General features: G+C 51.6%; 1 protein-coding gene across 3 annotated transcripts in view; it reads left to right on the top strand.

Moving 5' to 3' along the window:
- The window catches only part of uvrag (UV radiation resistance associated gene), a 72,096-nt gene extending 51,292 nt beyond the window's left edge, over positions 1-20,804 (top strand). For all 3 annotated transcript variants that reach the window (XM_027029229.3, XM_035535564.2, XM_035535563.2), the window contains exons 14-15: positions 11,510-11,601; positions 19,179-20,804. In XM_027029229.3, coding sequence (XP_026885030.2) covers positions 11,510-11,601; positions 19,179-19,962 — 876 coding nt within the window. In that variant the 3' untranslated portion in view covers positions 19,963-20,804. The remainder of the gene's footprint in view (positions 1-11,509; positions 11,602-19,178) is intronic.
- The last annotated feature ends 1,790 nt before the right edge of the window (positions 20,805-22,594 follow it).

The following is a 22,594-nucleotide window of genomic DNA, read 5'->3' as shown; positions in this document are numbered from 1 at the left end:
GACAGAGAGAGAGAGAGACGCGTGAGGGACAGAGAGAGAGAGACGCGTGAGGGACAGAGAGAGAGAGACGCGTGAGGGACAGAGAGAGACGCGTGAGGGACAGAGAGAGAGACGCGTGAGGGACAGAGAGAGAGAGACGCGTGAGGGACAGAGAGAGAGACGCGTGAGGGACAGAGAGAGAGAGCGAGCGAGGGACAGAGAGAGAGACAGACGCGTGAGGGACAGAGAGAGAGAGAGACAGACAGGGACAGGGACAGAGAGACTGCGTGAGGGACAGGGACAAAGAGAGAGAGTGAGCAAGACAGACGCGTGAGGGAGAGAGAGACGCGTGAGGGAGAGAGAGAGACAGAGACGCGTGAGGGACAGAGAGAGAGAGAGAGAGACACACGTGAGGGGGAGAGAGAGACGCGTGAGGGACAGAGAGAGAGAGAGAGACGCGTGAGGGACAGAGAGAGAGACGCGTGAGGGAGAGAGAGAGACGCGTGAGGGAGAGAGAGAGAGACGCGTGAGGGAGAGAGAGAGAGACGCGTGAGGGAGAGGGAGAGAGAGACGCGTGAGGGAGAGAGAGAGAGACGCGTGAGGGAGAGGGAGAGACGCGTGAGGGAGAGAGAGAGAGAGAGAGACGCGTGAGGGAGAGAGAGAGAGACGCGTGAGGGAGAGAGAGAGAGAGACGCGTGAGGGACAGAGAGAGAGAGAGACACACGTGAGGGAGAGAGAGAGACGCGTGAGGGAGAGAGAGAGACGCGTGAGGGACAGAGAGAGACGCGTGAGGGACAGAGAGAGAGAGAGACACGTGAGGGACAGAGAGAGACGCGTGAGGGACAGAGAGAGACGCGTGAGGGACAGAGAGAGAGAGACGCGTGAGGGACAGAGAGAGAGAGAGAGACGCGTGAGGGACGGAGAGAGAGAGACGCATGAGGGACAGAGAGAGAGAGAGACGCGTGAGGGAGAGAGAGAGAGACGCGTGAGGGAGAGAGAGAGAGAGAGAGACGCGTGAGGGAGAGAGAGAGAGAGAGAGAGAGAGACGCGTGAGGGAGAGAGAGAGAGAGACGCGTGAGGGACAGAGAGAGAGAGAGAGATGCGTGAGGGACAGAGAGAGAGAGACAGAGACGCGTGAGGGACAGAGAGAGACAGAGACGCGTGAGGGACAGAGAGAGACAGACGCGTGAGGGACAGAGAGAGAGAGAGAGACAGACGCGTGAGGGACAGACAGAGAGAGAGAGAGACAGACGCGTGAGGGGGAGAGAGAGAGAGACACGGTAGGGACAGAGAGAGAGAGAGAGAGAGAGACGCGGGAGGGGGAGAGAGAGAGAGAGAGAGAGAGACGCGTGAGGGACAGAGAGAGAGAGAGAGACGTGTGAGGGACAGAGAGAGAGAGACAGACAGACACGCGTGAGGGACAGAGTGAGCAAAGCACCGAGGAAATGCACAGCTCGAATCATGGAACAGAGAGAAAGTAGGAAGTGGCTCAGAGAAGGGGCGGGGCTATGGAGAGGTCAGCAGAGTTGTGAGCGGGGCTATGGAGAGGACAGGGCGCTGGGTGGGTCTGCCGAAAGGTTAGCAGGACCGTGGGTGGGACTACAGAGAGATTAGCAGGGAGGCGGGAGGGGCCACTGAGAGATTAGCTCGGTGGTGGGCGGGGCTCTGGGTGAGGGAAGAGGCGGGTTGAGGTCATGGCTGAACACTTGCAGCGACATCCTGTTGGCCCAGTAGTCTGCGAACTCTGGGCCGCCGCGATATGAAGGCCTAATCTGTTATTTGGTTATGATTATACTCCCTTATCAAATGCTAAATAAACACACAATGAACAAACCTGTTTTGCAATGAATGGCCTTTCGCCGTCTTCAAATACAATGTCGCACGACTCCGAAACAGTTTGGATCCGTTTGGAGGAATTCGTTTCAGACGATCACAGATGCTTATCGGTGAAGTATTGTGTGGCAGGCCGTCTTGTTCACGCAGGGCTGGCCCGTGTTTGGGCACCACCGTCTGCCTCTGTATTAAAACAAACAGATTTATCGGAGCCTTGCGCCATGCCTCCGTCCCCGAGCGACCGGGAACAGGGATGAGGCTGGAAGCGGTGGCTTCTCTGCACGCGCGCTCCCAGACGTGGCGATTGGGCTGCGTGGGGATCAGTGTAGCCTCCTCCTCTGCCCGGGCACGTGAGGGGCTACAGTCACGGGACAGGCTGCATTCCCGCGGGTTTCTTTTGGGGAATCCGGAAGTGCCCTCCGTCCTCCTCTGTCCGGCCTGTGAGACGGCGTCACGGTTCAGCATGTGCCCATCAGTCAGGGAAGTGAGATGCAAGCTGAGTGTCTCTGGACACACACACACACACACACACACACACACACACACACACACACACACACACCTCCACATATATATGAACGCGCGTCTGTGTAATGTTTGCCGACTAGTGAAACAAAGCCTTTTTGTTTGCCAGTCGATGACATGTTTCCTCCTCCACACGCTGACCCAGACGTACAGCCCAGGTGGGGTGCGGGAGGTGGGGGCCACACCCCCAAAACACCACCTCCCCTTCCGCGCACGCTTGTTATGTGTTAGCGGTAGAATGAGAGGTAGACGCAACGCGTTGAGGGACGTGCGTTTGAGCTGCATGTCAAAAACACCGCCAGCGCTACGAACGCAGGAAAAACCGCCTCAGTCACCTCCTGGAGGAGAACCCAGCAGACACACTGCACCCAGCCTCTAATTACACCCCGTAACATGCTGTCTAACTGTCATCGTCAGCTGCTCCGAAAACATAAATAAATACAAAATAAAAGGACGTTTGCCTTTCCTGTAAGCGTGCTAAATCTTAGGCCATTCTGTGTGTGCCCTTCACAACCAACAATTTAGAACATTTCAGACGTGAAGTGGTACAGTTGGTTTTTTTTAGGTGTCGCGTTCTTACTTTTGATATGGAAAGGTCAAGTTTAGTTTCGGAGTGGCCAGAGCAGGGGCATGCAGCGCGCTTTCGGGTGTCTGCAGCGTTCAGCGCAAAACGTCTGAGAAGAGGCAGCCTCGTTGCTGCGCGAGAGGAGCGACCTTCGACCCGTGCCTTGCTTATGAAGACGGAACACCGGAGGCCTCGGTGTAGGGGCTGGGGGGGGCGGACGTCTTCACAGCCTGTCTTCCATGTCTCCTGCCCTCTCACCTCGCTGCGCTCCGTCATGGAAACGTGTTGCTGCTCCGAAAACACGGTGGGCCCCATAAAAGAACCCACTGCTAGTTTAACTCCGTAATTAAAACTCCCCAGCGTGGTCCTGTGGCTGGCCTCGCGGAGCTAAAATAAAAACAACGTTTCAGTAATTTGGCTCTTCCGCTTAAAGGCTGTGTGTACATTGTTTTTGTTTTGTTTTTATTTATATATATATATATATATATATATATATATATATATATGTTTGTTTATGTTCAGTGTTTTGGAGGTGAAACCGTTTCAGCAGTTGATATGAGCTTTCCGTGCACACTCTCTCCCAGCTAAAAGCGCCGTAGTGATTCCGGCACGGTTTGGCGGTATGGCATGACCGTTTGTTATCAGCTAGGCATTCTTGGAATGTTCTCAGGAATATCGGCATATAAATCCGGCGCGTTTTCCGCCGGTCCCTCGTGCCCAGCCAGGGTTCTACTGGCCTGCTTAGTTGTGTGTGAGGAGAGCAGGATGGAGGTGTGAAGGAGGTCCCATGTTACCGCTCCCACGTGACCGGGGCGATTTGACCCCGACGCGCCCCGACTCGGCGGGGCGGGTTTAGGGTTACCCTGCCCCAAGTTAAAAGGGGTTAGTGTTACTCCTCCAAAGTTCAAGACCGTGTGGGTGCCTGGACCCTCGTGGCCAGAGACGCAGCTCCAACAGGTGTCAGTGTAGGCCACCAAACAGGCAGACACCAGCACACATCCCTACACACACCCAACCAGCGTTCTCCGGTGTCGAACGTTGGACCAGTGTGTGTGCTCACTCTCTCTCTCTCTGATTTTTGGAAACTCTCTAGAATGTTATTCTGTCTCCCCTGATACTGATTTATCCGATTTCTTTAGCGATCACATTAAAGTCAGGTGATATTGCGGTGTGTGTGTGTTGTCAGGGCCCGTTGGCATTGTCTGGTGTTCTAGAGAATGGTTGTGTTGAGCTGGTGTATCCTGAGCTTCGGAGGGTTTTTTTTCCCCCCTTTTTTTTAAAAACTCCAGTGAATGAGTTATTCATACACCCAGACACTTCTAACACAAGCAGGTCTGCAGGAGCAGTATGTTTTCTATTGCAGACTGTATCACATGGCCCATGGTAACAATAAAAATGGCTCACAATGCAATTGTACAGTTGTGTTTTTAAAAAAACAAAACAAAAAAAAACCTTTAGTGTTCTTTGAATGCTAATGACTGCTCGGGGCTCTTTGCGGTAGCCCGGCGAGACGGGCTCGTCAGGTGTAACCATAGTCACCCAGAGGACCGTTGGCGGAGAGACGCCCGCGTCTCCCACACCGAGCGCGGCGGGGCGGGACGGGACGCCTGTCACCGCCGGGCGGGTAATTGGACTTCCCCCTCGTCTTCGCGCGCTGTTCCCGTAGTTATGTAAATGTGTTGACTGTGAGGCGGACACGTGATACCCACCGGAGCGGAACCCAGGGCCCGGCTTGCTTCCAATTAACCGCAGCTGTCCTCCGATCGGGCCGCACACCTGGGTCCTGTTAATGCCCATTAGGCAGGAGGAAAGGAGTACCGGAGTCAGGAGAGCGGGAGGAAGAGGAGGAAATGGAGTGGCTGGGAAAAGCGCCACCACTCGGACAAGGCGACGCAGGAGACGAGGGTCAGTGGCAGCGAGAAACCCAACACTGCATGAAGGAGAGGTCCCGTCAGGCGTGGGAGTGGCACAGTCCAAACGCGCTTTTAAACTGTTGCAGTTATACAGGAATGCGTTTCATGACGACTCGCTGAGCCGCAGCGAGGAAGCTCTTCAACCTGGGGTCCGGGTGTTGCTCCTACGGCTGCTGTCTGAGCCTGGGGTCTGGGCGTAGCTGCTACGGCTGCTGTCTGAGTCTGGGGTCTGGGCGTAGCTCCTACGGCTGCTGTCTGAGCCTGGAGTCCGGGCGTAGTTGCTACGGCTGCCGTTCGAACCTGGAGTCCGGGTGTAGCTGCTACTGCTGCTGTCTGAGCCTGGGGTCCGGGTGTAGCTGCTACTGCTGCTGGGGTCCGGGTGTAGCTGCTACTGCTGCTCTCTGAGCCTGGGGTCTGGGTGTAGCTGTACTTGATGGGTGGACATTGTGTCATTGTGGTCATTGTGTCATTGTGCTTATTGCTTATGGACATTTTTTATGGATTCAGTCGGTGCTTTCGAAAGAAGCTTTCAACGTTGTGACAGGTAGAGACTGCAAGGACTTAAAAAACCCCCCAAAATCTCCATTCCAGTCCCAAGAAGCACAGTGTGTCATCTCCATTAGGGAGCCGTGCCGTGCTTTCCCCACACGGCGAGCTCCAGCAGCTGGGGCCGTTTTGAAGAGCAGAGCAGCCAGCGGGGCGTCAAGGGCTTCACAGCTAAGCACGTTAGCGCCGCACGTTTGGGACCGGACCGGGGCGGTCAGCTCTAAGCCTTCTGGCCAGACGCAGAGAGCGAGAGCGTCCGGTCTAGCCGGGTCCGAGCCAGGACGTCCACCCGGAGCAGCTGCGCTCGGTGCCCCGGACCGTCCCATCTCCCCTCGAGGACGGGGGAACGGTCTGCAGATCTCCGTCAGTTCCGCGTCGTGGAGAAATCTGGAGCCCTCCGCCAAATCAGAATCTCAGTTAATCCATACACGTGCGCCAGCACCAGAGAGACCCTGCCGCCTGCCCCGCCCACTGCTTTGCAGGTACCATATATGCATAATGCATGCGTGCTTTTTATGGTGGCTTTTCGCCCGTTCCTCTTCACATGCGCAGCCGTGCCAGACAGTGAAGGTGGGGCTCTGTCAGAAGGGCTTAGCTTCCGTCAGTCCGAGCCCAGAGAAAGCAGTCAGAGATGGATCTGTGCCATGGGGAGGCCCAGGGTCGTGTGGGCCTTGTACGCCAGAGCCAAGACCTTCATGCTTGAGGGGGCGCGTCTCTCCTTCTCTCTCCTCTCATTTTTCTGAAGTGGGACCATCCTCCTGTCCATCTGTTGTGAGGGTTTTCCCCTCCATCTGTCAATTCAAGGCTGCACAGCGATGATTTCCTTCGAGTTTAACCCTCTGCATGCTTGCCGCGTGACAGCGAGTGCAGCCCAGAGGCTCCTGCCCCTTGCCACGCTCATCCGTCCAGACCCCGTCGGACCGGGGCGGGCTCCCCCTGATGCCTTGCCCGACAGCGGCTGAGGCGAGAGGATCCGGACGGCCCTGATTGCCTTCCCTGGGGAAGGTCGAACGCTCCGCTAACCTGCCAGGCGAGGACTCCTACCTCACGCACCTCTCCAAACCACAGCAAGGCCGTGCCTCCTCGATGATTAGAAATCACCGCCACGGTTCCACGTGACAAGCTCGCTCCAGGCTCGGGGCCGGAGACAGCGGCGGATTTGGGAAGAGAGCCGCCCGCTGAAAAGGCTGGGCAGGGCGCTAATAACCCGACGCGAGCCGAACCATGGTGACCCGGCCACTGACAGAGCCTCGCCCTGGAACGATCTCGGGCGGAACGGAGTCTCTCCGTCAGGGAGGAGACCCTCGACGGAACGTCGCTTACAATACATCTCAAAAAGGGAAAGAGGAAAAAAAGAACAGGAATTTCTAACAGTTCATGGCGGGGAGAAATACCCGATGGCAAAGGTTAACAAAGAAAAAAAAAAAATCCAACCACATCCTTATGGGAAGTGAACGGAAAAACAAAAGATTTATTTATTTTTCCGAAACTCCTGCAGACAAAATGTGTAAAAGGAAGTAATTTAAGATGATGGCTGCTGTAAAGGCGTTGTTGAATTTGAAATGCTGGCTTGTTTATCTGCATGATTTTGGTTTACGTGTTCTTGACACGTGTTCTCAGGTTTGGCGGAAGATTCGTCTGCGTTTCTCTTCCGCTCGCAGTGTTCAAGTGAAGTGAAACAAAGCCCAGCAGATCTGCCCTGCCAAGCGCTGTCTAAACCTTCCTAAACAGTCCAACACGTGCCCCGATGCACACGCACGCGCACGCTTATGTGATGGGATTGCAGCTTGGCCACGACTGATAAATGCCCAGAAGGTTCTGGAGGCCAGCCAAGCGTCCTTCATCCATCACTGTTTGTTTGTCTGCAGCATTCTGGATCGATTCTGGAGATCGTCAGCGTGTGTACAAATGTGTGCGGCGGGCGTAGCGTGCACCGTCGTTGGCCCGATCACACATGGTGTGCCGGTTCAGAAGTTCAGCCTCGCAATTCTGCTCAACTCGAGAGCGAACGCTCGATTGGCTCGGTCAACTCTTCCAACGGGGTTCGTCTCCGATGCTGGGCGGCAGACGGGGTTCCGGACGGGTCCGACAGGTAGATGGTTCCGGTGCCGCGATGGAGATCCGCTCTGGACCTGGAAGTGGGCCGCTGCCGAGCCGAGCTATTGGGAGAAGTGGCGAACAGAGCCGTGGAAATATCGACGTGGACGTGAACGGCTCTCTGCCCACGCGCGCGAGTGTGTTTGTACCTGATCTTTTTCAACACCGGTCTCCTGCGGGTCATGCGCATATGCCAATACAGAATATCAGTAAGCAGTTGATGTTATTGCACTCTGAGGTTCAGCTTCGTTATGCAGACTGTGTCTAACACACACGTCCCCGTGCACACGCCTGGTATAGAGAAGAGTTCACAGCACGTCTGTCGCCTCGTCTCTACCTTTTTACTATTTCCATTGCTCTGTTACACCCTATGGGTGTAAGTCCCACCTACCTGTTCCTCTTGCTTGGCTAGGTGTGTATGGAGCTCTGTACACACACACACACACACATACACACACACACACTTTCCTAAACCCTGCTCCAAGGTGCACCACGGCTGCATCCTGCCACTACAAACACACTACACCCTATTACCACACACGGTACAACCTCTAAACCCTACAACTACGCCCAATTATACTACACCCAAATATGCTACACCCTACTACTATAACACTACTAAACCCCAGCAACGACGCTACACGAACGGAACGCTTCTACTGTTCCCAAATGTACCAAACCCTGCTGCTATAACGGAACATATTAAACCCTACTACTATGCCCCACGTAAACAAAACTCGTACTATACACAACAGACTAAACCCTGCTACTGTACCTAAGCATGCTAAACTACTACACCAAACACAATAATCCTTAAACCGCATTCTACACCAACACATTAAAAACACGCTGTGTCCACCAGTATAGCAGACATGCGCACCTGCCCCCACCCAAACACACTGAATTCTGCTACTGTACCACACGCATTCATTGCTATTTCTATACACCGTTCTAATATACACATTGTGTCGAAATAAATCACACACACTTTATCCTAATACACAGCAGACACACTCACCTCTCTGGCTCCATAAGGCTATAGCATGATAAGGGGAATTGGTGCCTGGGATGTGGAATCAGGAAAAGGGATTTAAACACAAGTCACTCGTCATCCTCCTGCCAGTCAAACAAACCACTGAAGCGTGAGCAGTGTGTCATGTAGACTAACTTGTCTCAGTGCCATATCTGAGTTGGACTCAATCTGGTCCCCTGTGGGCTGATGTCAGGTTTGTTTTGTGTGTCTGTGTGTGTGTTTGTTTGTTTGTGCGTGTGTGTGTGTGTGTCTGTGTGTGTGTGTGTGTGTGTGTGTGTGTGTGTGTGTGTGTGTGTGTGTGTGTGTGTGTGTGTAGGTGTGTGTACACGTGTATTCGTGTGTGTGGAGTAGGTGCTGAAAGGTCACGTCGTACTAAAGCTAAATACAGATCACGCAAAAGCCACACGTTTTCTCCCGAAAACACACTTCTGGTTAACTGGTGGGGGTGTTGATGAGGAAGTTGACTAAAGTCACTGTTCTGCTCTTTTACCCGTCCAGAGCGTTCAGGTGTAACTCGTTTGGCTGCGTTTCAGCGCAGGGCTGTAAATACTGACATCATACATATCCACACCCATGTCCTCAAACATACCTTCATCTTGTGCAGAAATACAGCAGTCTCTTCTCTTCAGGGACACTGTGTGTGTGTGTGTGTGTGTTTGTTTGCAGGGCTGAGTTAGGTTTTACTACCAAACCAAATCCTCCTTCATTTCCAACCTTACATTTTTGAAACCCTTTTCTGACTTTGGGTTCGTTCTGGCTGCCATCATCGCTGTTCTGGGTTCAGGTACACGTGGCGCACTGTTTCTAAAACAGGACGCGGCGGCCCTTGGCCCGCCACTCTGGCCCCTTCCGCTCCTGGTCTCCATGGGAACGGAGTGTCGCCGGGGTTAGCTGTAGACCTGTAGCTGATGGGAGCGTTAGCCCAGTTCAGGAGGAGCTCACCAGTTCATTAAAACACGGCAGAGAGGGTGTGAAGCACGTGAACACGTGACATACATCTGCACATGCACGTTCTGACTCTCTCTCCTTGTCTTCTTTCTCACACACACACACACACACACACACAAAAGGATGCTCTCATACTGTGTCGTAAGTTTTCTCTAACGTTTTATGATGCCCCTGACATTAATGCTCTCCTTGAACACATTCTCCTTGAATTGGCAGAGTATACGTGTGTGTGTGTCTGTGTGTTTGTTTCTATACTGCTGCTTGTAGCCCACCCTGCACTCTCAGGCCTCTCCCTGTTACCCTGTTGCCCTTGGTTATCTGGGACACGGGCTTTTGCCAAGGCCACATTACACACATGCTGGAGAGGAAAGTGCGTGTGTGTGCGCGCGCGTGTGTGCGCGCGTGATGGATCAGCTCTCTGGATCAGTAATGTCTAGTGTACATGCTAGTCTAGTGTACATCAGCACACATGCTGATCATCTTGCCTATTACACTATAGAAGCAACCTGTGTGTGCGCGTGTGTTTAATTATTTTATTCAATAGTTTAGTATTGAACATCTCTCTTCTCTTCTCTTCTCTCCTCTCTCTCTCTCTCTCTCTCTCCGTCAGCCGTAATTAGACTTCCATGTGGTCCTCCACTCGGGCGGAGGGGAAGGGGTGGGGTAGGGGTCATTGATCACACTTTATGAAGATGTGAGCTGGATATAGCCAGATGTTGGAGATGAAGGGGGAGGGAGAGAAGGAGAGAGGGATGAAGTGAGAGAGGGATGAGTCTGAGAGGGAGAGGCTGATTGATTATCTGGATCTGGAGGCCTCATGCTTGCAGGCGGTCGCCTATGAATAACTCTTCCGGGGTTTCCCCTCCGGGGCTACAGGAGGCGCTGTGTTGTGCCGCAGGAAGATTTTAATTGCATGTGCAAATGGTGCATACAGGATCTAAAGCTTATTTAGAGTATTTACATAAGCTTTAAATTTATAAATATTTAAATACATTTTGGTTACCACGCTTTGGTTACCACAGATGAGCTCACGTGACCGTGGAGGCCGCGCCCGTGCACGCGTGGGGGCTGGGCATGCGTGCCTGTGCGTGTGCGTGTGTGTGTGTGTGTGTGTGTGTGTGTGTGTGTGTGTGTGTGTGTGTGTGTGGAGTAAATTCATAGATGGCACAGGTCAGTAGCGTGTCCCAGGGGGACGTGGTCTGAGGACAGGAAGTGAGCACATGGTTTCGTGCTCTTCCTTATTTCATCTCATCCAGATGTTCGCAACTGCTCCTCCTCCTCCTCCTCGTCTGCTCCCAGGACCTGCTTGCTGCTGGCCCGGAACCTGTGCCGGCCCGGTGCTTTACGAGGCCATAAACACGGAACATTGTCATGTGCAGATAAATCCAGCTCGCGTGAAGGAAAAGCGCCGCGTCGTCTCCGGTTACGGCTTCTGCGCACGTGCAAGGGACAGGGGGCCTTCGCGGGACGTCTTCGCCTGCGTCCCGCTGCCCGCACCTGCCTGATTTGAATAAATACTCCACTAGATTAGAGCAGGACGCAGGTTGGGCCCTGTGAGTTAGGAAACGTTCATGTCGTGGCATCTTGGTTTAAAACTTTAGTCGGACACATGAGGGATGATTGGCTCATGGCTCATGTCAATGGTTCCTTATTTCAAACAGTCTGAATATGTTTACCATATGTCCAAAGGAAGCGGTGTGTGTGTGTGTGTGTGTGTGTGCTTGCTGCTTGCAAGGGGATACCTTCATGTTGAATGTGTAGAAATTCTAGTAGTGTGTTCTGATCTGTGGGGCTACTGAGGCTCTAAGGACAAATGCTACTGTAGGCAGACACTCCACTTCACCAGGTCTCTGTGTGACTCTAGTGACAGTTACCCAGATCTCTGTGTGACTCTAGTGACAGTTACCCAGGCCTCTGTGTGACTCCGGTGACAGTTACCCAGGTCTCTGTGTGACTCCGGTGACAGTTACCCAGGTCTCTGTGTGACTCCGGTGACAGTTACCCAGGTCTCTGTGTGACTCCGGTGACAGTTACCCACGTCTCTGTGTATCTGTGGTTGTATGTTCACAGCTTCGATACCAGCACGGACTCTCAACTCCAGACCTGCGTCAGACTCTGCCAAACCTGAAGAACTTTCTAGAACACGGATTACTGGTGAGATGGTGAGTTAAACATTTTTTTCATCCTTTTGACTCTGAGAAACCTAGTAGTGGGCAGTGGTAGTTCAGTGGCTAAGGTGCCTGACCATTAACCAGAAGGTTAGTTCAAGCCCTACCACTGCCAGGCTGCCATTTAACCCACAATTGCTCAGGTTGTATTCAGACAGAAATGTAAGTCAGTTTGGATAAAAGTGTAGTACATTTGATTTGAATGTCTCACCCTTGAACAAGTGATCAGTTGTGTGTGGGTCAGAGTGAGGCACCGTGACGATGAACACAGAGCAGGTGAAAAATGACACAGGTTTGAAGGTAAACTAGAGAACTGGTTTCCCCTTCCTCTTTAAATTCCATTGTAACCGCTCGCCCTCTGTAAACAGACGTTTCACGGGCAGGTGTTTTCTCTCCCCAGAGCTGATCAGATGATAGCAGCAGATCCAGAACGGCTGCCCATCCCGGCTCGGCGGCAGAGGGTGGGGGTAGTGGTGCGGTGGGTGTGCGGGGCACAGCGTTGATAGGGCATCCCCCCCTTCCATCAGGCGGGGACCTGCCCATAACCCCTGTGATCTGCGCGGCGGCTTTGATCCCAGCCGCCCGGTCACGGTTCAGCGCCGAACGCAACGTCCCTTTAAACGCTAATTGAATCATCTTTGTTTACAAAAGGAAACAGGCGAGGTTAAATCCAGCCATTCTCTCCCCCGCACTCCTAATGCACCCGGGAAGTGGTTCGGCGGGGAGCATATGAAACCCCTGACCTCTTGACCTCTGTGTCCCAGGGCAGGAAATGGAGGAGGAAGAGGAAATCAGTGAGGTTTACCATCTATGGCTGGAAGTGTGAAGCGCTTTCAGTGTTCTCATGTAAAGTGTCTCTCTCTCTCTCTCTCTCTCTCTCTCTCTCTCTCTCTCACAACCACCCTGTGCGTTGCCTCATCCTGTGTGCCTGGCGCGTCTGATGGACTCTCCTTCATGAGCCACTCTGTGTAAAAATGTCATTTTGTAGCCCATAAGTTACATTTTTCCAGGACCCTCACTGAGTCTGTTGCCTCACGGCGTCCGCGTAGAGCTGAACCACGTCAGCCGCTCAGCCGGGGCTCGTCTCCGTGGCGAGAGTAGGACCTGCTCACCCTGGCGGCGAGATTCCTTCCATTCTGCGTGAGCCGCGGGGTTCTTTTACAGCCCGTGTGCGCCTTAACCCCCACCCACCCCCAACCGCTCCCACCCCCCCGAAAAGCCTCAATTCAGATAGTATTTCCAGCACAGGGGCCAGAGATGTGAAATATCGACACATAAAAACCAGCCACAGGGCAACTGCAGGGAGTCACACAGACAGGAGCTGTGTGCCTGGGAGTGTGTATGTGTGCGTACAGGTAGGGGGTTGTGTGTGTGTGTGTGTGTGTGTGTGTGTGTGTGTGTGTGTGGTAATGAATGAATGAATGTGTGAAAGTGAAACTAGTGAGTCTGGAGTAGGCAGTGCTGTGCTCACAAGAGTCAGATCAAGACAGATCCCCATGAACTGGGCAAACACAATCCCCCCCCCTTGCTTGTGCGTGCATGAGGGGGTAGCAGGGGATGTGCACATGTTCCATATTTCACAGATGAATTTCTAAAGCTGCCTCATTAACATTTGATCCGTTTCGGGTGCGTCGCAGCGGGCTGGACGCAGGCCTGCAGCCTCCTCCATCTCCCCCGGCGTGCCCTGCACCTCCCAATTACCTCCCTGACCTCCTCATCTGATCTCCCCCACCCCTCACGGCAGAAGGGGGGTTGGTCTGCGTCTGATTGCTCCCATGTAGGTTGTCTGCCACGCCGCGGATGGCTGCATTCGGGTCTCTCGTTCCTGGACATGTCCGTGGCAGGAGCTTTTGACTGTGTGTTGGTCTGTGTGATGAGGGAGGCTCTCTGTGGCTGTGCTGACGGCCATCGCTGCCCACTCCCTGACCTGCATGTGACGGCACCCGCGTGGGGTCCCGGATGACTTCCGCTGGCCTTACAGCGCTAGCACGGCGCCCAGCGCGGCATGGGCGGGGACTCGGCCAGGGGTGGATCTGGAGACGGGGTGGAATTTGACAAACCCCCAGGCATGGAACTTCATGCTGGGGTTGGAGACGCGGAAGATGCTTCCGGAACCCCAGAGAGGAGCAATGTGAAGACTCATACATCCCCTCACAACACCCCCCCCCCCCCCCCGGTCTCTTTGGCCTTTGATCTTATTGGCTATTTTGGTTCATGCCAAACTCCACTCCTCTGCACTCAGAGCCCCTCCCACTCTACTATAGCTCCTCCTCCAGGCTGTGTCATGGTGATTGTTGTTTCTCCGACTGACCTTGGGCATTCTCGGTTTGGTTTCCATAACCAGCGAGTGTTTGCAGTGACCTGTTCAGCAGCTGTTCTGCCGTTATTACTAAGGGCCTTTGGCAGTTTAATCACTGCTTAACATTCGAACAATTAATCACATCTGGTGAATTTGAAAAGCTTCCTATTACAGCTTTATAATTTCATCTTTATATATTTATTTGACTTGTTTATATCATCAGATGATGTTTTTAGCAGTGTTCTTTAGCGAGACCTGAGGAAAACAAAGCACCGGATCAGGAATGGTCTCCTCGTATCGTGTTCCTGGACCGTTTTTTTTTTTGTTTTTTTCTCACTCTCTCAAAGGCACACTCACACACATGCTAGCAGTATCAGGCCGTGAATCAGAGAGACCGGGGGGTGCGGGATTCGAGCACGGCGAATCAAAGAGCTCCCCGCGGACGCCACCTTGTCTTGCATCTGGACGCGCGCGGGCCCCGGCGTTTGGGCCGTGTCTCCGCTGTCCTCGCCAGGCCTGGACACAGCGCTATTCACCCGGTCCAGATCCTAGCTTTGCGTGCTCCGGTGGCTTGAACCGTGACGCATCATCATTAGGTGCCAAAAACACCCTCACATCTGGTTTGAGTGCCGTGTGGTGGGAAGACTCTCTCCCTGGCCGCTCTCATGCGAGCGCAGCATAAAGGAGCGGAGATTTATCGGCGGCGTCCAAGACGAGGGGTAAAAGGAGTTTGTCACCCAGTTAAACTCGGCAGGTCGTACCGTTAAAGTAAATGGTTCCATAACGAGGTTTGCTTTGTCGTCAGTCTAGCTTTTCTTCCCTATAAGATTGCCGGAAAAGGAAGGTCCCCCTGTCTCTCTCGCTGAGACACAGGTCAAAGTGTGTCTCTGCTGTCCCGTCCCTGCTAAGGAAAAGAAAAACGTGTCAGGGGTAGCACATCAAAGCAAATGTCATCTGTGTGTGTGGTTTAGACTAGTGTGTGACCCACATCAGGGTTGAGCAGAAACTGGAAGATGCCCAGGAAATGTTTGGATTTGCAAAATTCCAGACCTGGCTGGAATATCCATGACTAGGATTGTGTGTGTGTGAGCGAAAGACAGCGAGAGAGATTCAGCTGTCTTACATGCTTATGCTGTTAAGTGTGTGTACTGGCAGGGTGTCGGTAGAAGAGGCGTGTGAGCTTGGGCCTTTTGATCTCTGAGGAGAAGAGGTTGATGAATCCTTGCAATTTATAAGCCACAACTGTTTGTCTGCTAGTGTCTTCTCCCTGGAGGGGGCTAGCCTGCCTGGGTCATGGAGAAAACTCCACCATCACTGCATGAGGGTTTGGACTAAACTCTGGACTAATCTCTCAGAACCCCTCTCTCCTGCGCCCTCCCACCTTCTTGAAAAACACAAGGAAATGTCGTCTCCCTTGCTGCGTGAAAGAGAGACAGAGAGATAGAAGAGGGGAGGTGCCAGAGGGGTGAAGAGGAAATAGGGTGAGGGGGGCCCGGAGCTCTCTGATTGACCAAAGTGGCCCAGTATAGCGCAAATACACAATGTGAACAATAGCATCAAAGATCGAGGGGCTTCTCTGCTACACATCAGCCCACCCCTGCCAACTTTGATTAAACATCACCTCTGGCGCGTGTTTAGAGCACGTTAATTTAGTAGCGTAAACCCTCTGCTACAAACAACTGATTTCTCTAAACAAGGTCTGCTATGTTTTCCATGCCGTGCGGGAAAGGGCTCGTCTAGGTTTACATGTCTGCATGCGTGCCCCGGTGTCGCCGTGCTTCTACGGGATTACGCAGTTTGGAGAGAAAATAGTTTTAGGCTTGCTGGAATTATTAACCTCTTATTGAATGCAGTCCGCAAAGGGGGGAAAACTGGGATTAATGGGAATCGGAGATGTAATCAGATTTTGAGTCCATATGCCTGTATTTTGTCAGTAATAGTCCGTAGCCGGTTCGCACGAGGCCTCGAGTGACACAGCGCTTCTGAAGCGTTTTTTAATGCTAGTCGGATACGTTCCTCGGAGCAACCTGCCACTGCGGAGAGCTCTGCTTTCACTCATCGGCACTTTAATTTGCTCCTGCTCATATGTCTGCCTTTATTCCAGCTTTAAGACTGGGATTAATTACTCACAGCGTAACGATGTAGTTTGGAATTGGTTCAGTCAGAGCTTTTCGGCCCCAGCAAAGCATCGGTTGTTCAGGTCCCAGTGGATGGCCCAGAACGTTGGCAAAACGGTTTTCTCTTTAGCGTGAGTCAAGTTATCACCGTTTAGCATTAAAGAAGCGTACAGCAGTTAAACCCTGAATGCCACCGAACGCTGAATATGAAAAATAAATAAATAAATAAACACTGACCAAAAGAAAAAAAAAGATTCTCACTCTCTTATACATCTTTGCTACGTTAAAACACAAAGTGACACAATGTGCACTTTGTCCCATGGACTGGTTTGGAGATGAGCACTGTTTGGTCTGGACTCAGCAGGGTGTGTCTTCATGACGAGCATTGCTCTGGCCTTCTCCTCGGTCTGGCTTTGAAGGCACCTCCTGTGGACTTTGCTGGGTGTTAAATGTGGACTGGTGGCTTGGCAGGGCTGATTTAGTGGAGGCATGACCCTTCACCCTGGGACAGCTGTGAGTCATGAAGCACGGTGCGTTCAGCTTGGCAGTAACAAATGTTCTGATTCGCCGACGTGTCAGTGAATGAGAACCCGTTGCTGAAAGACAGTAATGCTGAGGTGTTGGCCACCATCTTCATAAAGTAGCTGTCAAACTATCATAGACCCGCAAGACAGTCAGTTCATACACACCCTCATAGACCTGCTGGACAGTTGGGCCAGACAAACTATCATAGACCCACCAGACAGTCAGTTCATACACACCATCATAAACCTGCAGGACAGTCAGTTCAGACAAGCTAACATAGACCCGCAGGACAGTAAAGTCAACAAATTATCAAAAGCCTCCTCCACTGCCAGTAACTTGTTCGCTTTTATTGAGTCTGTAGAGGTATTTGAATGGGAACTCAAAGCAGCTGCTCTTTATGGGAGTGTGTGTGTGCTAGTGATCACACTCATTTAGGACCTGGATCCATGCAACAGCAGACGCTTGGCCTATTGGAGTGTTTTTCAGATCTCCTGTTCTAGTCCGAGTCAATAGAGAAACAGCTGTGTGTGTGTGTGTGTGTGTGTGTGTGTGTGTGTGTGTGTGTGAATGACTTACGAGATGATCCATCATGCACATCCGTGCGGGCAGGCACAGGGGTGTCTTCGTCGCGTCTTTCTCCCCTCTCCCTCAGACTCGAGTTCAGAAAGGCCTTATTGGCGTGGCTGTATTTGCTTAGCCTTGCCAAAGCAAAATACATCAACACAATCCATACATATGTTCACCGGCTCATAAATTCATACAGCCCAGTCCATATTCATTTAAAACTATGAGGGGAAAATGTGAAATAGTTATGATTGGAATGGGAAAGGAATGACTTCAGAAAATACTACAGACTGGAGCTTCAGGATCTTGGCGAAAGAGGTATAATTCACAGATATTGCAGACGCTGCTCGCCTCGCGATATATTAAAGCGCAGGGGTGAACCCTGGATATGACACTAGTGAACCCTTGAGCCCAGAGTGCACTGTTTTTTTCCTGCATCTGTGCACAGTTTCAGAGGGTTTTCGAGCAGAATAAAACCGCTTATTCTCAAAATATCGATTTGCTAATCAAAGTGACACTTATTGATTGATGTCGCGACCATTGCTCAGCTGCCACAGAAGCAGTGTGGCAGATGCTGCATGGACATGTGGGTTTGTTGTAGTCAGAATCGAGTATGCACCACCTTTCAGGATCACCCCCAAGGCGTGAATCTCATGTTGTGCACGCACATATGAACGCGTGTTCGTGCGTGACGCAGTTATCTTTTCGAAGCTGGAGTTTACAAACATCATTTCCTGTCTGTGTTTATCAGACATTACAAAAACGCTGTTTTTCCGTCTCACTCTCACTGGCACAAAGTCACAAGACAGTGGTGAGTGGTAAGCAAGTAAAGCCATGCAGAGACGAGAGAGAGAGAGAAAGAGACATCAACTTAACATTGCTGTTATTTGTGGATATGAAACCTACGAGATGAGTGAACGTAAGTTCCTGCTGTTACCTCTCATGGGTCTTTTTATTAATGACCAGGTGGTTAGTGAGTCCCAGCTGGTACGTCCGTGAACTTTGGGTACTGTGGTCTTGGATGTGTGTAAAGACTGGACCATAGTGGTTATCCAGGCAGTCTACGGGGTCCACCTCTTGGGCAGGCCTGAATAGATGCAGCCTTCGTCAGCTTTAGGTGGCAACCTCTCAGACCTTCTGCCTTCGGGTTTGACCGTTCGTGTTCAGCCCACAGACAGTTTGATTACTAGGCAGGTTACGACTGCAACCGGAAGTTCTCGAAAGGTCCGAGGGTTACAGACATTGCGTGTATGGTCCATATACATCAGGCATTCCTATCCCATGTGTTCTTTCATGCAAAGCCCAAGTGTGGGATTTGCTGTTCTCCACAGTTTCTTTTTTGCTGAGGTCTGTTGGATCCCACTTCTGACTCCACCAAAGAAACGGGAGACTCTTCTTGTGTGTTGGGAAGTTTATTGCGGGAGACTCTTCTTGTGTGTTGGGAAGTTTATTGCAAATGCTTCTTCTATACAGGCGGGGCCTACATGCAGCTTTGGGCCTGACATGATTGGTCTAGATAATATTTGAGTTTATAGAAGAATACACGTATACACTGGCTAGTGGTTTTCTTAAAAATAAAATGTAAAATAACTACTCGTTGGTGGAGAGGTCTTTGTGCTTATAGCATGATCAGATACCCAGTACCCAGGTCCCAGTCCTGTCTTTTCCTAGAACACTCACAGTCTGATTGGCTACAAATATCGTTATCTGGACCTGAAGATGAAAGAGTGTTCTTTGTGATAATTAAAGCATGCAGGTGTCAGGAAATGAAATGTGTCTCTGTGAGATGAAGACTCTCCTTTCAAGTAACCACAGAGCTCTAACCTGGAGCATCTGATTGGTCAGAATGCATGTACAACTCTCATCGGGAGCCTGTGATTGGTCAAAATGCGTGCACACCTCTCATTTGGAAGGTCTGGGATTGGTCAAGATGCTAGTGGCACACAATAAACAAATGAAAATAATTATTTAGGGCCCTGTTTGCAGGGTTAACTATGTTATGCAGCTCTACTTTAATTTGAACATATGCAGACTATTTTAACATCTCACCTGTCTTTCTCTCCCAGTGATCGCCACCATGTCTCCAGTGCGATTCCAGTCCCGTCGAAGACTCACCTGAGCGTTTCCGCCGTGTCAGAGGAGGGCGTTCCAGCCTCTCCGGTCCGAGGACCCCGTAAGAGAGCGAGCTCCGAGGCTGACAAGCAGAGATACAAAACACCTCCACCGAGCTACGACACAGTCTCAGCCCAGCCCTGTCCCCGAGCTGCCTCGGAGGCTCCGCCCACACAGGCTGCCTTCCTCCCGCTAGACATAAAAACTGACGAGGGGCAGGCGAGTGGGCCACTGGAGGGCGGGGCAGGGGCGGGGCCTCAGACGGAGGATGCAGTCGAGACCGATGTGGGCCAGAGTGGGGAAACCACCCAAGCCCCTGCGAGTTCAGACTGCCTCCCCAACGCAGGTCCCTCAGAGGAGACCCCAGCCATCCAGCACCCAGGCACTGTGAACGGGTCGGCCGTGCCTGAAGAGGCTGTGGTTCTGGGTGGTGTGGGCACGGTTACGGCCAGCACTGAGGTTTGCTGTTCTGTGGAACAGGCAGAGGAGATCATGGGCACTGAGGCCACAGGGCTGGGGTTGGGGCTGGGGTTGGGGTTGGGGTTGGGGTTGGGTGGAGGGGCTCGCCTGGAGGACTTTCCCTGCATTCCTGTGGACCACGCCGTGGCCGTGGAGAGCGACGACCAGGTCCTTGGAGAGTTGGATGTGGCTGGCTTCGAGGAGTTCTCCCGACGCATCTATGCACTGAATGAGAACATGTCCAGCTTCAGACGCCCCCGGAAAAACTCCGACAAGTGACCAAGACCCGTAGTATGGACCTGAGGACGTGGAGGTGAAAGGTCTCTGGATAGGCCTGACCTTCATAAGTCCTCCCCATGACAGCATTGAACATAGACATTGCATAAAGAGAAATATTCTTATTATTATTATTATAATAATAATTATTAGGAAATATCTGGAATATTGACCGATTTGCACTTCTCCGAGCGTTTCTATAACCATTTCAAACAAAATAAAGCGAATGTTTGTGGTTGAACTGCATGGCAGCTGCTTTTCTGTGAGTACCAGGCAGTACTGGCCAGCATAGGCTGCTTTTCTCTGGGACCACCAGAGGTCACAGGTTAAACCCCCACCACTGGACCACGGGAGCGGGAGACCAGCGCACAGGCGGAGAGCGTCTCCGATAGAACCGGTTTCAGACACACACACACACACAAATACGCCTGCGCTAAATGATCAGACTTGCTGGCCTGACTGAACTGTGTTGTGGAATCATAAAGTGCAAGCGTTCTAGAGCGAGGGGACCAGTGCGGCGTGGCGGGGAGGGGCCGGAGGGGAGCCTCTGCCGAGGGAGTAACATTATCATCTCTGGTAGAAATGGAGAGAGGTTTTCCTCCACATCAGCAGTGCCATTTGGAGCTCGATGATTGGCCCAGCTGAGGACCTCGCTGTCCCTCTGATGTCTGCTTCACCTCCTGCAGCAGATGCTCACCCGTTCGTCAAAGGCTGTATTATCGTCCGCTCATATGGGTTCTATTTAAAAATGAACGCTAGAAAAAGTGCTTTCCATTTGCAGTGACGATGTCTATTTCCTTTTATATAGAAGGTGTTTTGTTATTAAAGACCACAGATGAATCGAATTATTGTAAGCAGTTCAGTTTAACTTCTTTCCTCACACTTTCCTTCTTTGTGTGGATGCTATCCTTACCTTGGCTGTGTGTGTGTGTGTGTGTGTGTGTGTGTGTGTGTGTGTGTGTGCGTGTGTGTGTGCGCGCGCGCGTGCGCACTCTCTCCCGTTCTCCTAAAACACACACGCTTCATTTGACAGCAGTCGAGCTGCAAGCACTTCACACGTTTTCCAAACAGCAGACTGATGACACACTTTCCAAATCCTCTCCGCTGCGTTTTTTGCGCGTTTCTCTAAGGCATTTGCTTTATATGCATCTCCTAACTGGGGCTTTGCATAAGGACATGTGGGGGTCCGTGGGGGTGTGTGTGTGCATGTGTGTGCCCACTTTGCTTAGTTACATTCCTAGCAGTGCTGCATAAATGAACAGAATGCTGCAGTCATTAGAAGACCTCTGTGGAAACAGAACATTCATTTCTACTGATCCACTCTTCCTGAAACACTGCAGTGTAAAGTGCAGATGGTGCTTATAAATGTAAAAGACCAAAATAAAGTTATTTTATATTATCGCTTAAGACGCAGATGGTAAGTCAGACGCTGTTAGCAGTGTGATGAGTGTGAACTGCAGATGAAAGAAAACGTTATTCTCTGATTGCAGTACGGTAGTAGCAAGGATGACGTTTCCCTTTTTTCGGGGGGGCGTCAGACGTAGAAGTAAACGGATGGTTCTTTTCAGACTCAGCCAGCAGAGATCTTTCCTCAGAGCTCTGTTTCTCTCTCTCTCTCTCTCTCTCTCACACACACACACGCACACACACAGAGCTCTCTCAATTTGCAGTACCGGGTAGGGGACTGTGCTTTGTTCCCCAGTTCTAATCCACTGCAGGTGTGCGGAGTTCTGGGACTCGGAACATCACGACGCCCAGTGACATGCGCAAGGTCGGCGGAATGTGTGAACGTGTGTGATGTGTTGTGCTGGGAGCGTGGCCTCAGGCTGTGCATTATGGGTAGGACTTAGCATTCCCAGCAGCTGGCGCAAGCTGTTCAGGCTTAAATCATTTATGTCCTGACTGCACGGAACAGGCTGGTAATGACCAGAATTCCACCTCTACACACTGCTTCACATTTGGCACTGTTTGCTTGTCTGACTTTTTTTTTTTTTTCTTTGCCAGAGGATTCCCAGTTATATACAAGTTGACAGTTAAATGATTAAATGATTTTTAAAAATCTGATCTAGTAAGCCCTGTATACCAATTGCCTTCTCCTTCCACACACACACACACACACACACACACACACACACACTGCATTTACTCTCATCTTAACCTGTTTCTGTCATGTAAGAGCGATGAGAGGAGGTTGGCTTGATTGAGTCTCTTCCATCGCTGGCCTGAATCAACAGACCTTAGGAAGACTCACAGATTTTGGCTTTGCCCTAAACCCACTTCAGACTTTTACAAAACACCATTGTGCTGCAGTTCTGGGATTCTGGGCTAAAGGTTCTGAATCCTCCTTCAGCTCTGACACAGGTGTTTTGGGTTTTTTCTGCAAACCTATAAGCAGTCATCCAATAACGTTCCGCCCACCCATCTTCTCTGCAGTCACCCTACGACTGCCCACCTGTCTTGCCTTTCCCTACAGCGCCGCCCCCTCGGTACTGCCCACCCCTATGACCTGTAAGATATAGCTGTAAGATAAGATGACCTCTAAGATGACCTTTACAACTCCGCCCTCCTGCCCTGCCCCAAGCATTTTTCCATACCGTGCGTGTTGATTACAGTAAAGGGAAACCAAACCAGTCTC

Source organism: Electrophorus electricus, chromosome 19 (assembly GCF_041902795.1).
Source record: "Electrophorus electricus isolate QZ-2024a chromosome 19, ASM4190279v1, whole genome shotgun sequence".
Taxonomy (NCBI): domain Eukaryota; kingdom Metazoa; phylum Chordata; class Actinopteri; order Gymnotiformes; family Gymnotidae; genus Electrophorus; species Electrophorus electricus.
The sequence above is the reverse complement of the archived record's forward strand: the minus strand, read 5'-3'. Positions and strand labels throughout refer to the sequence as shown.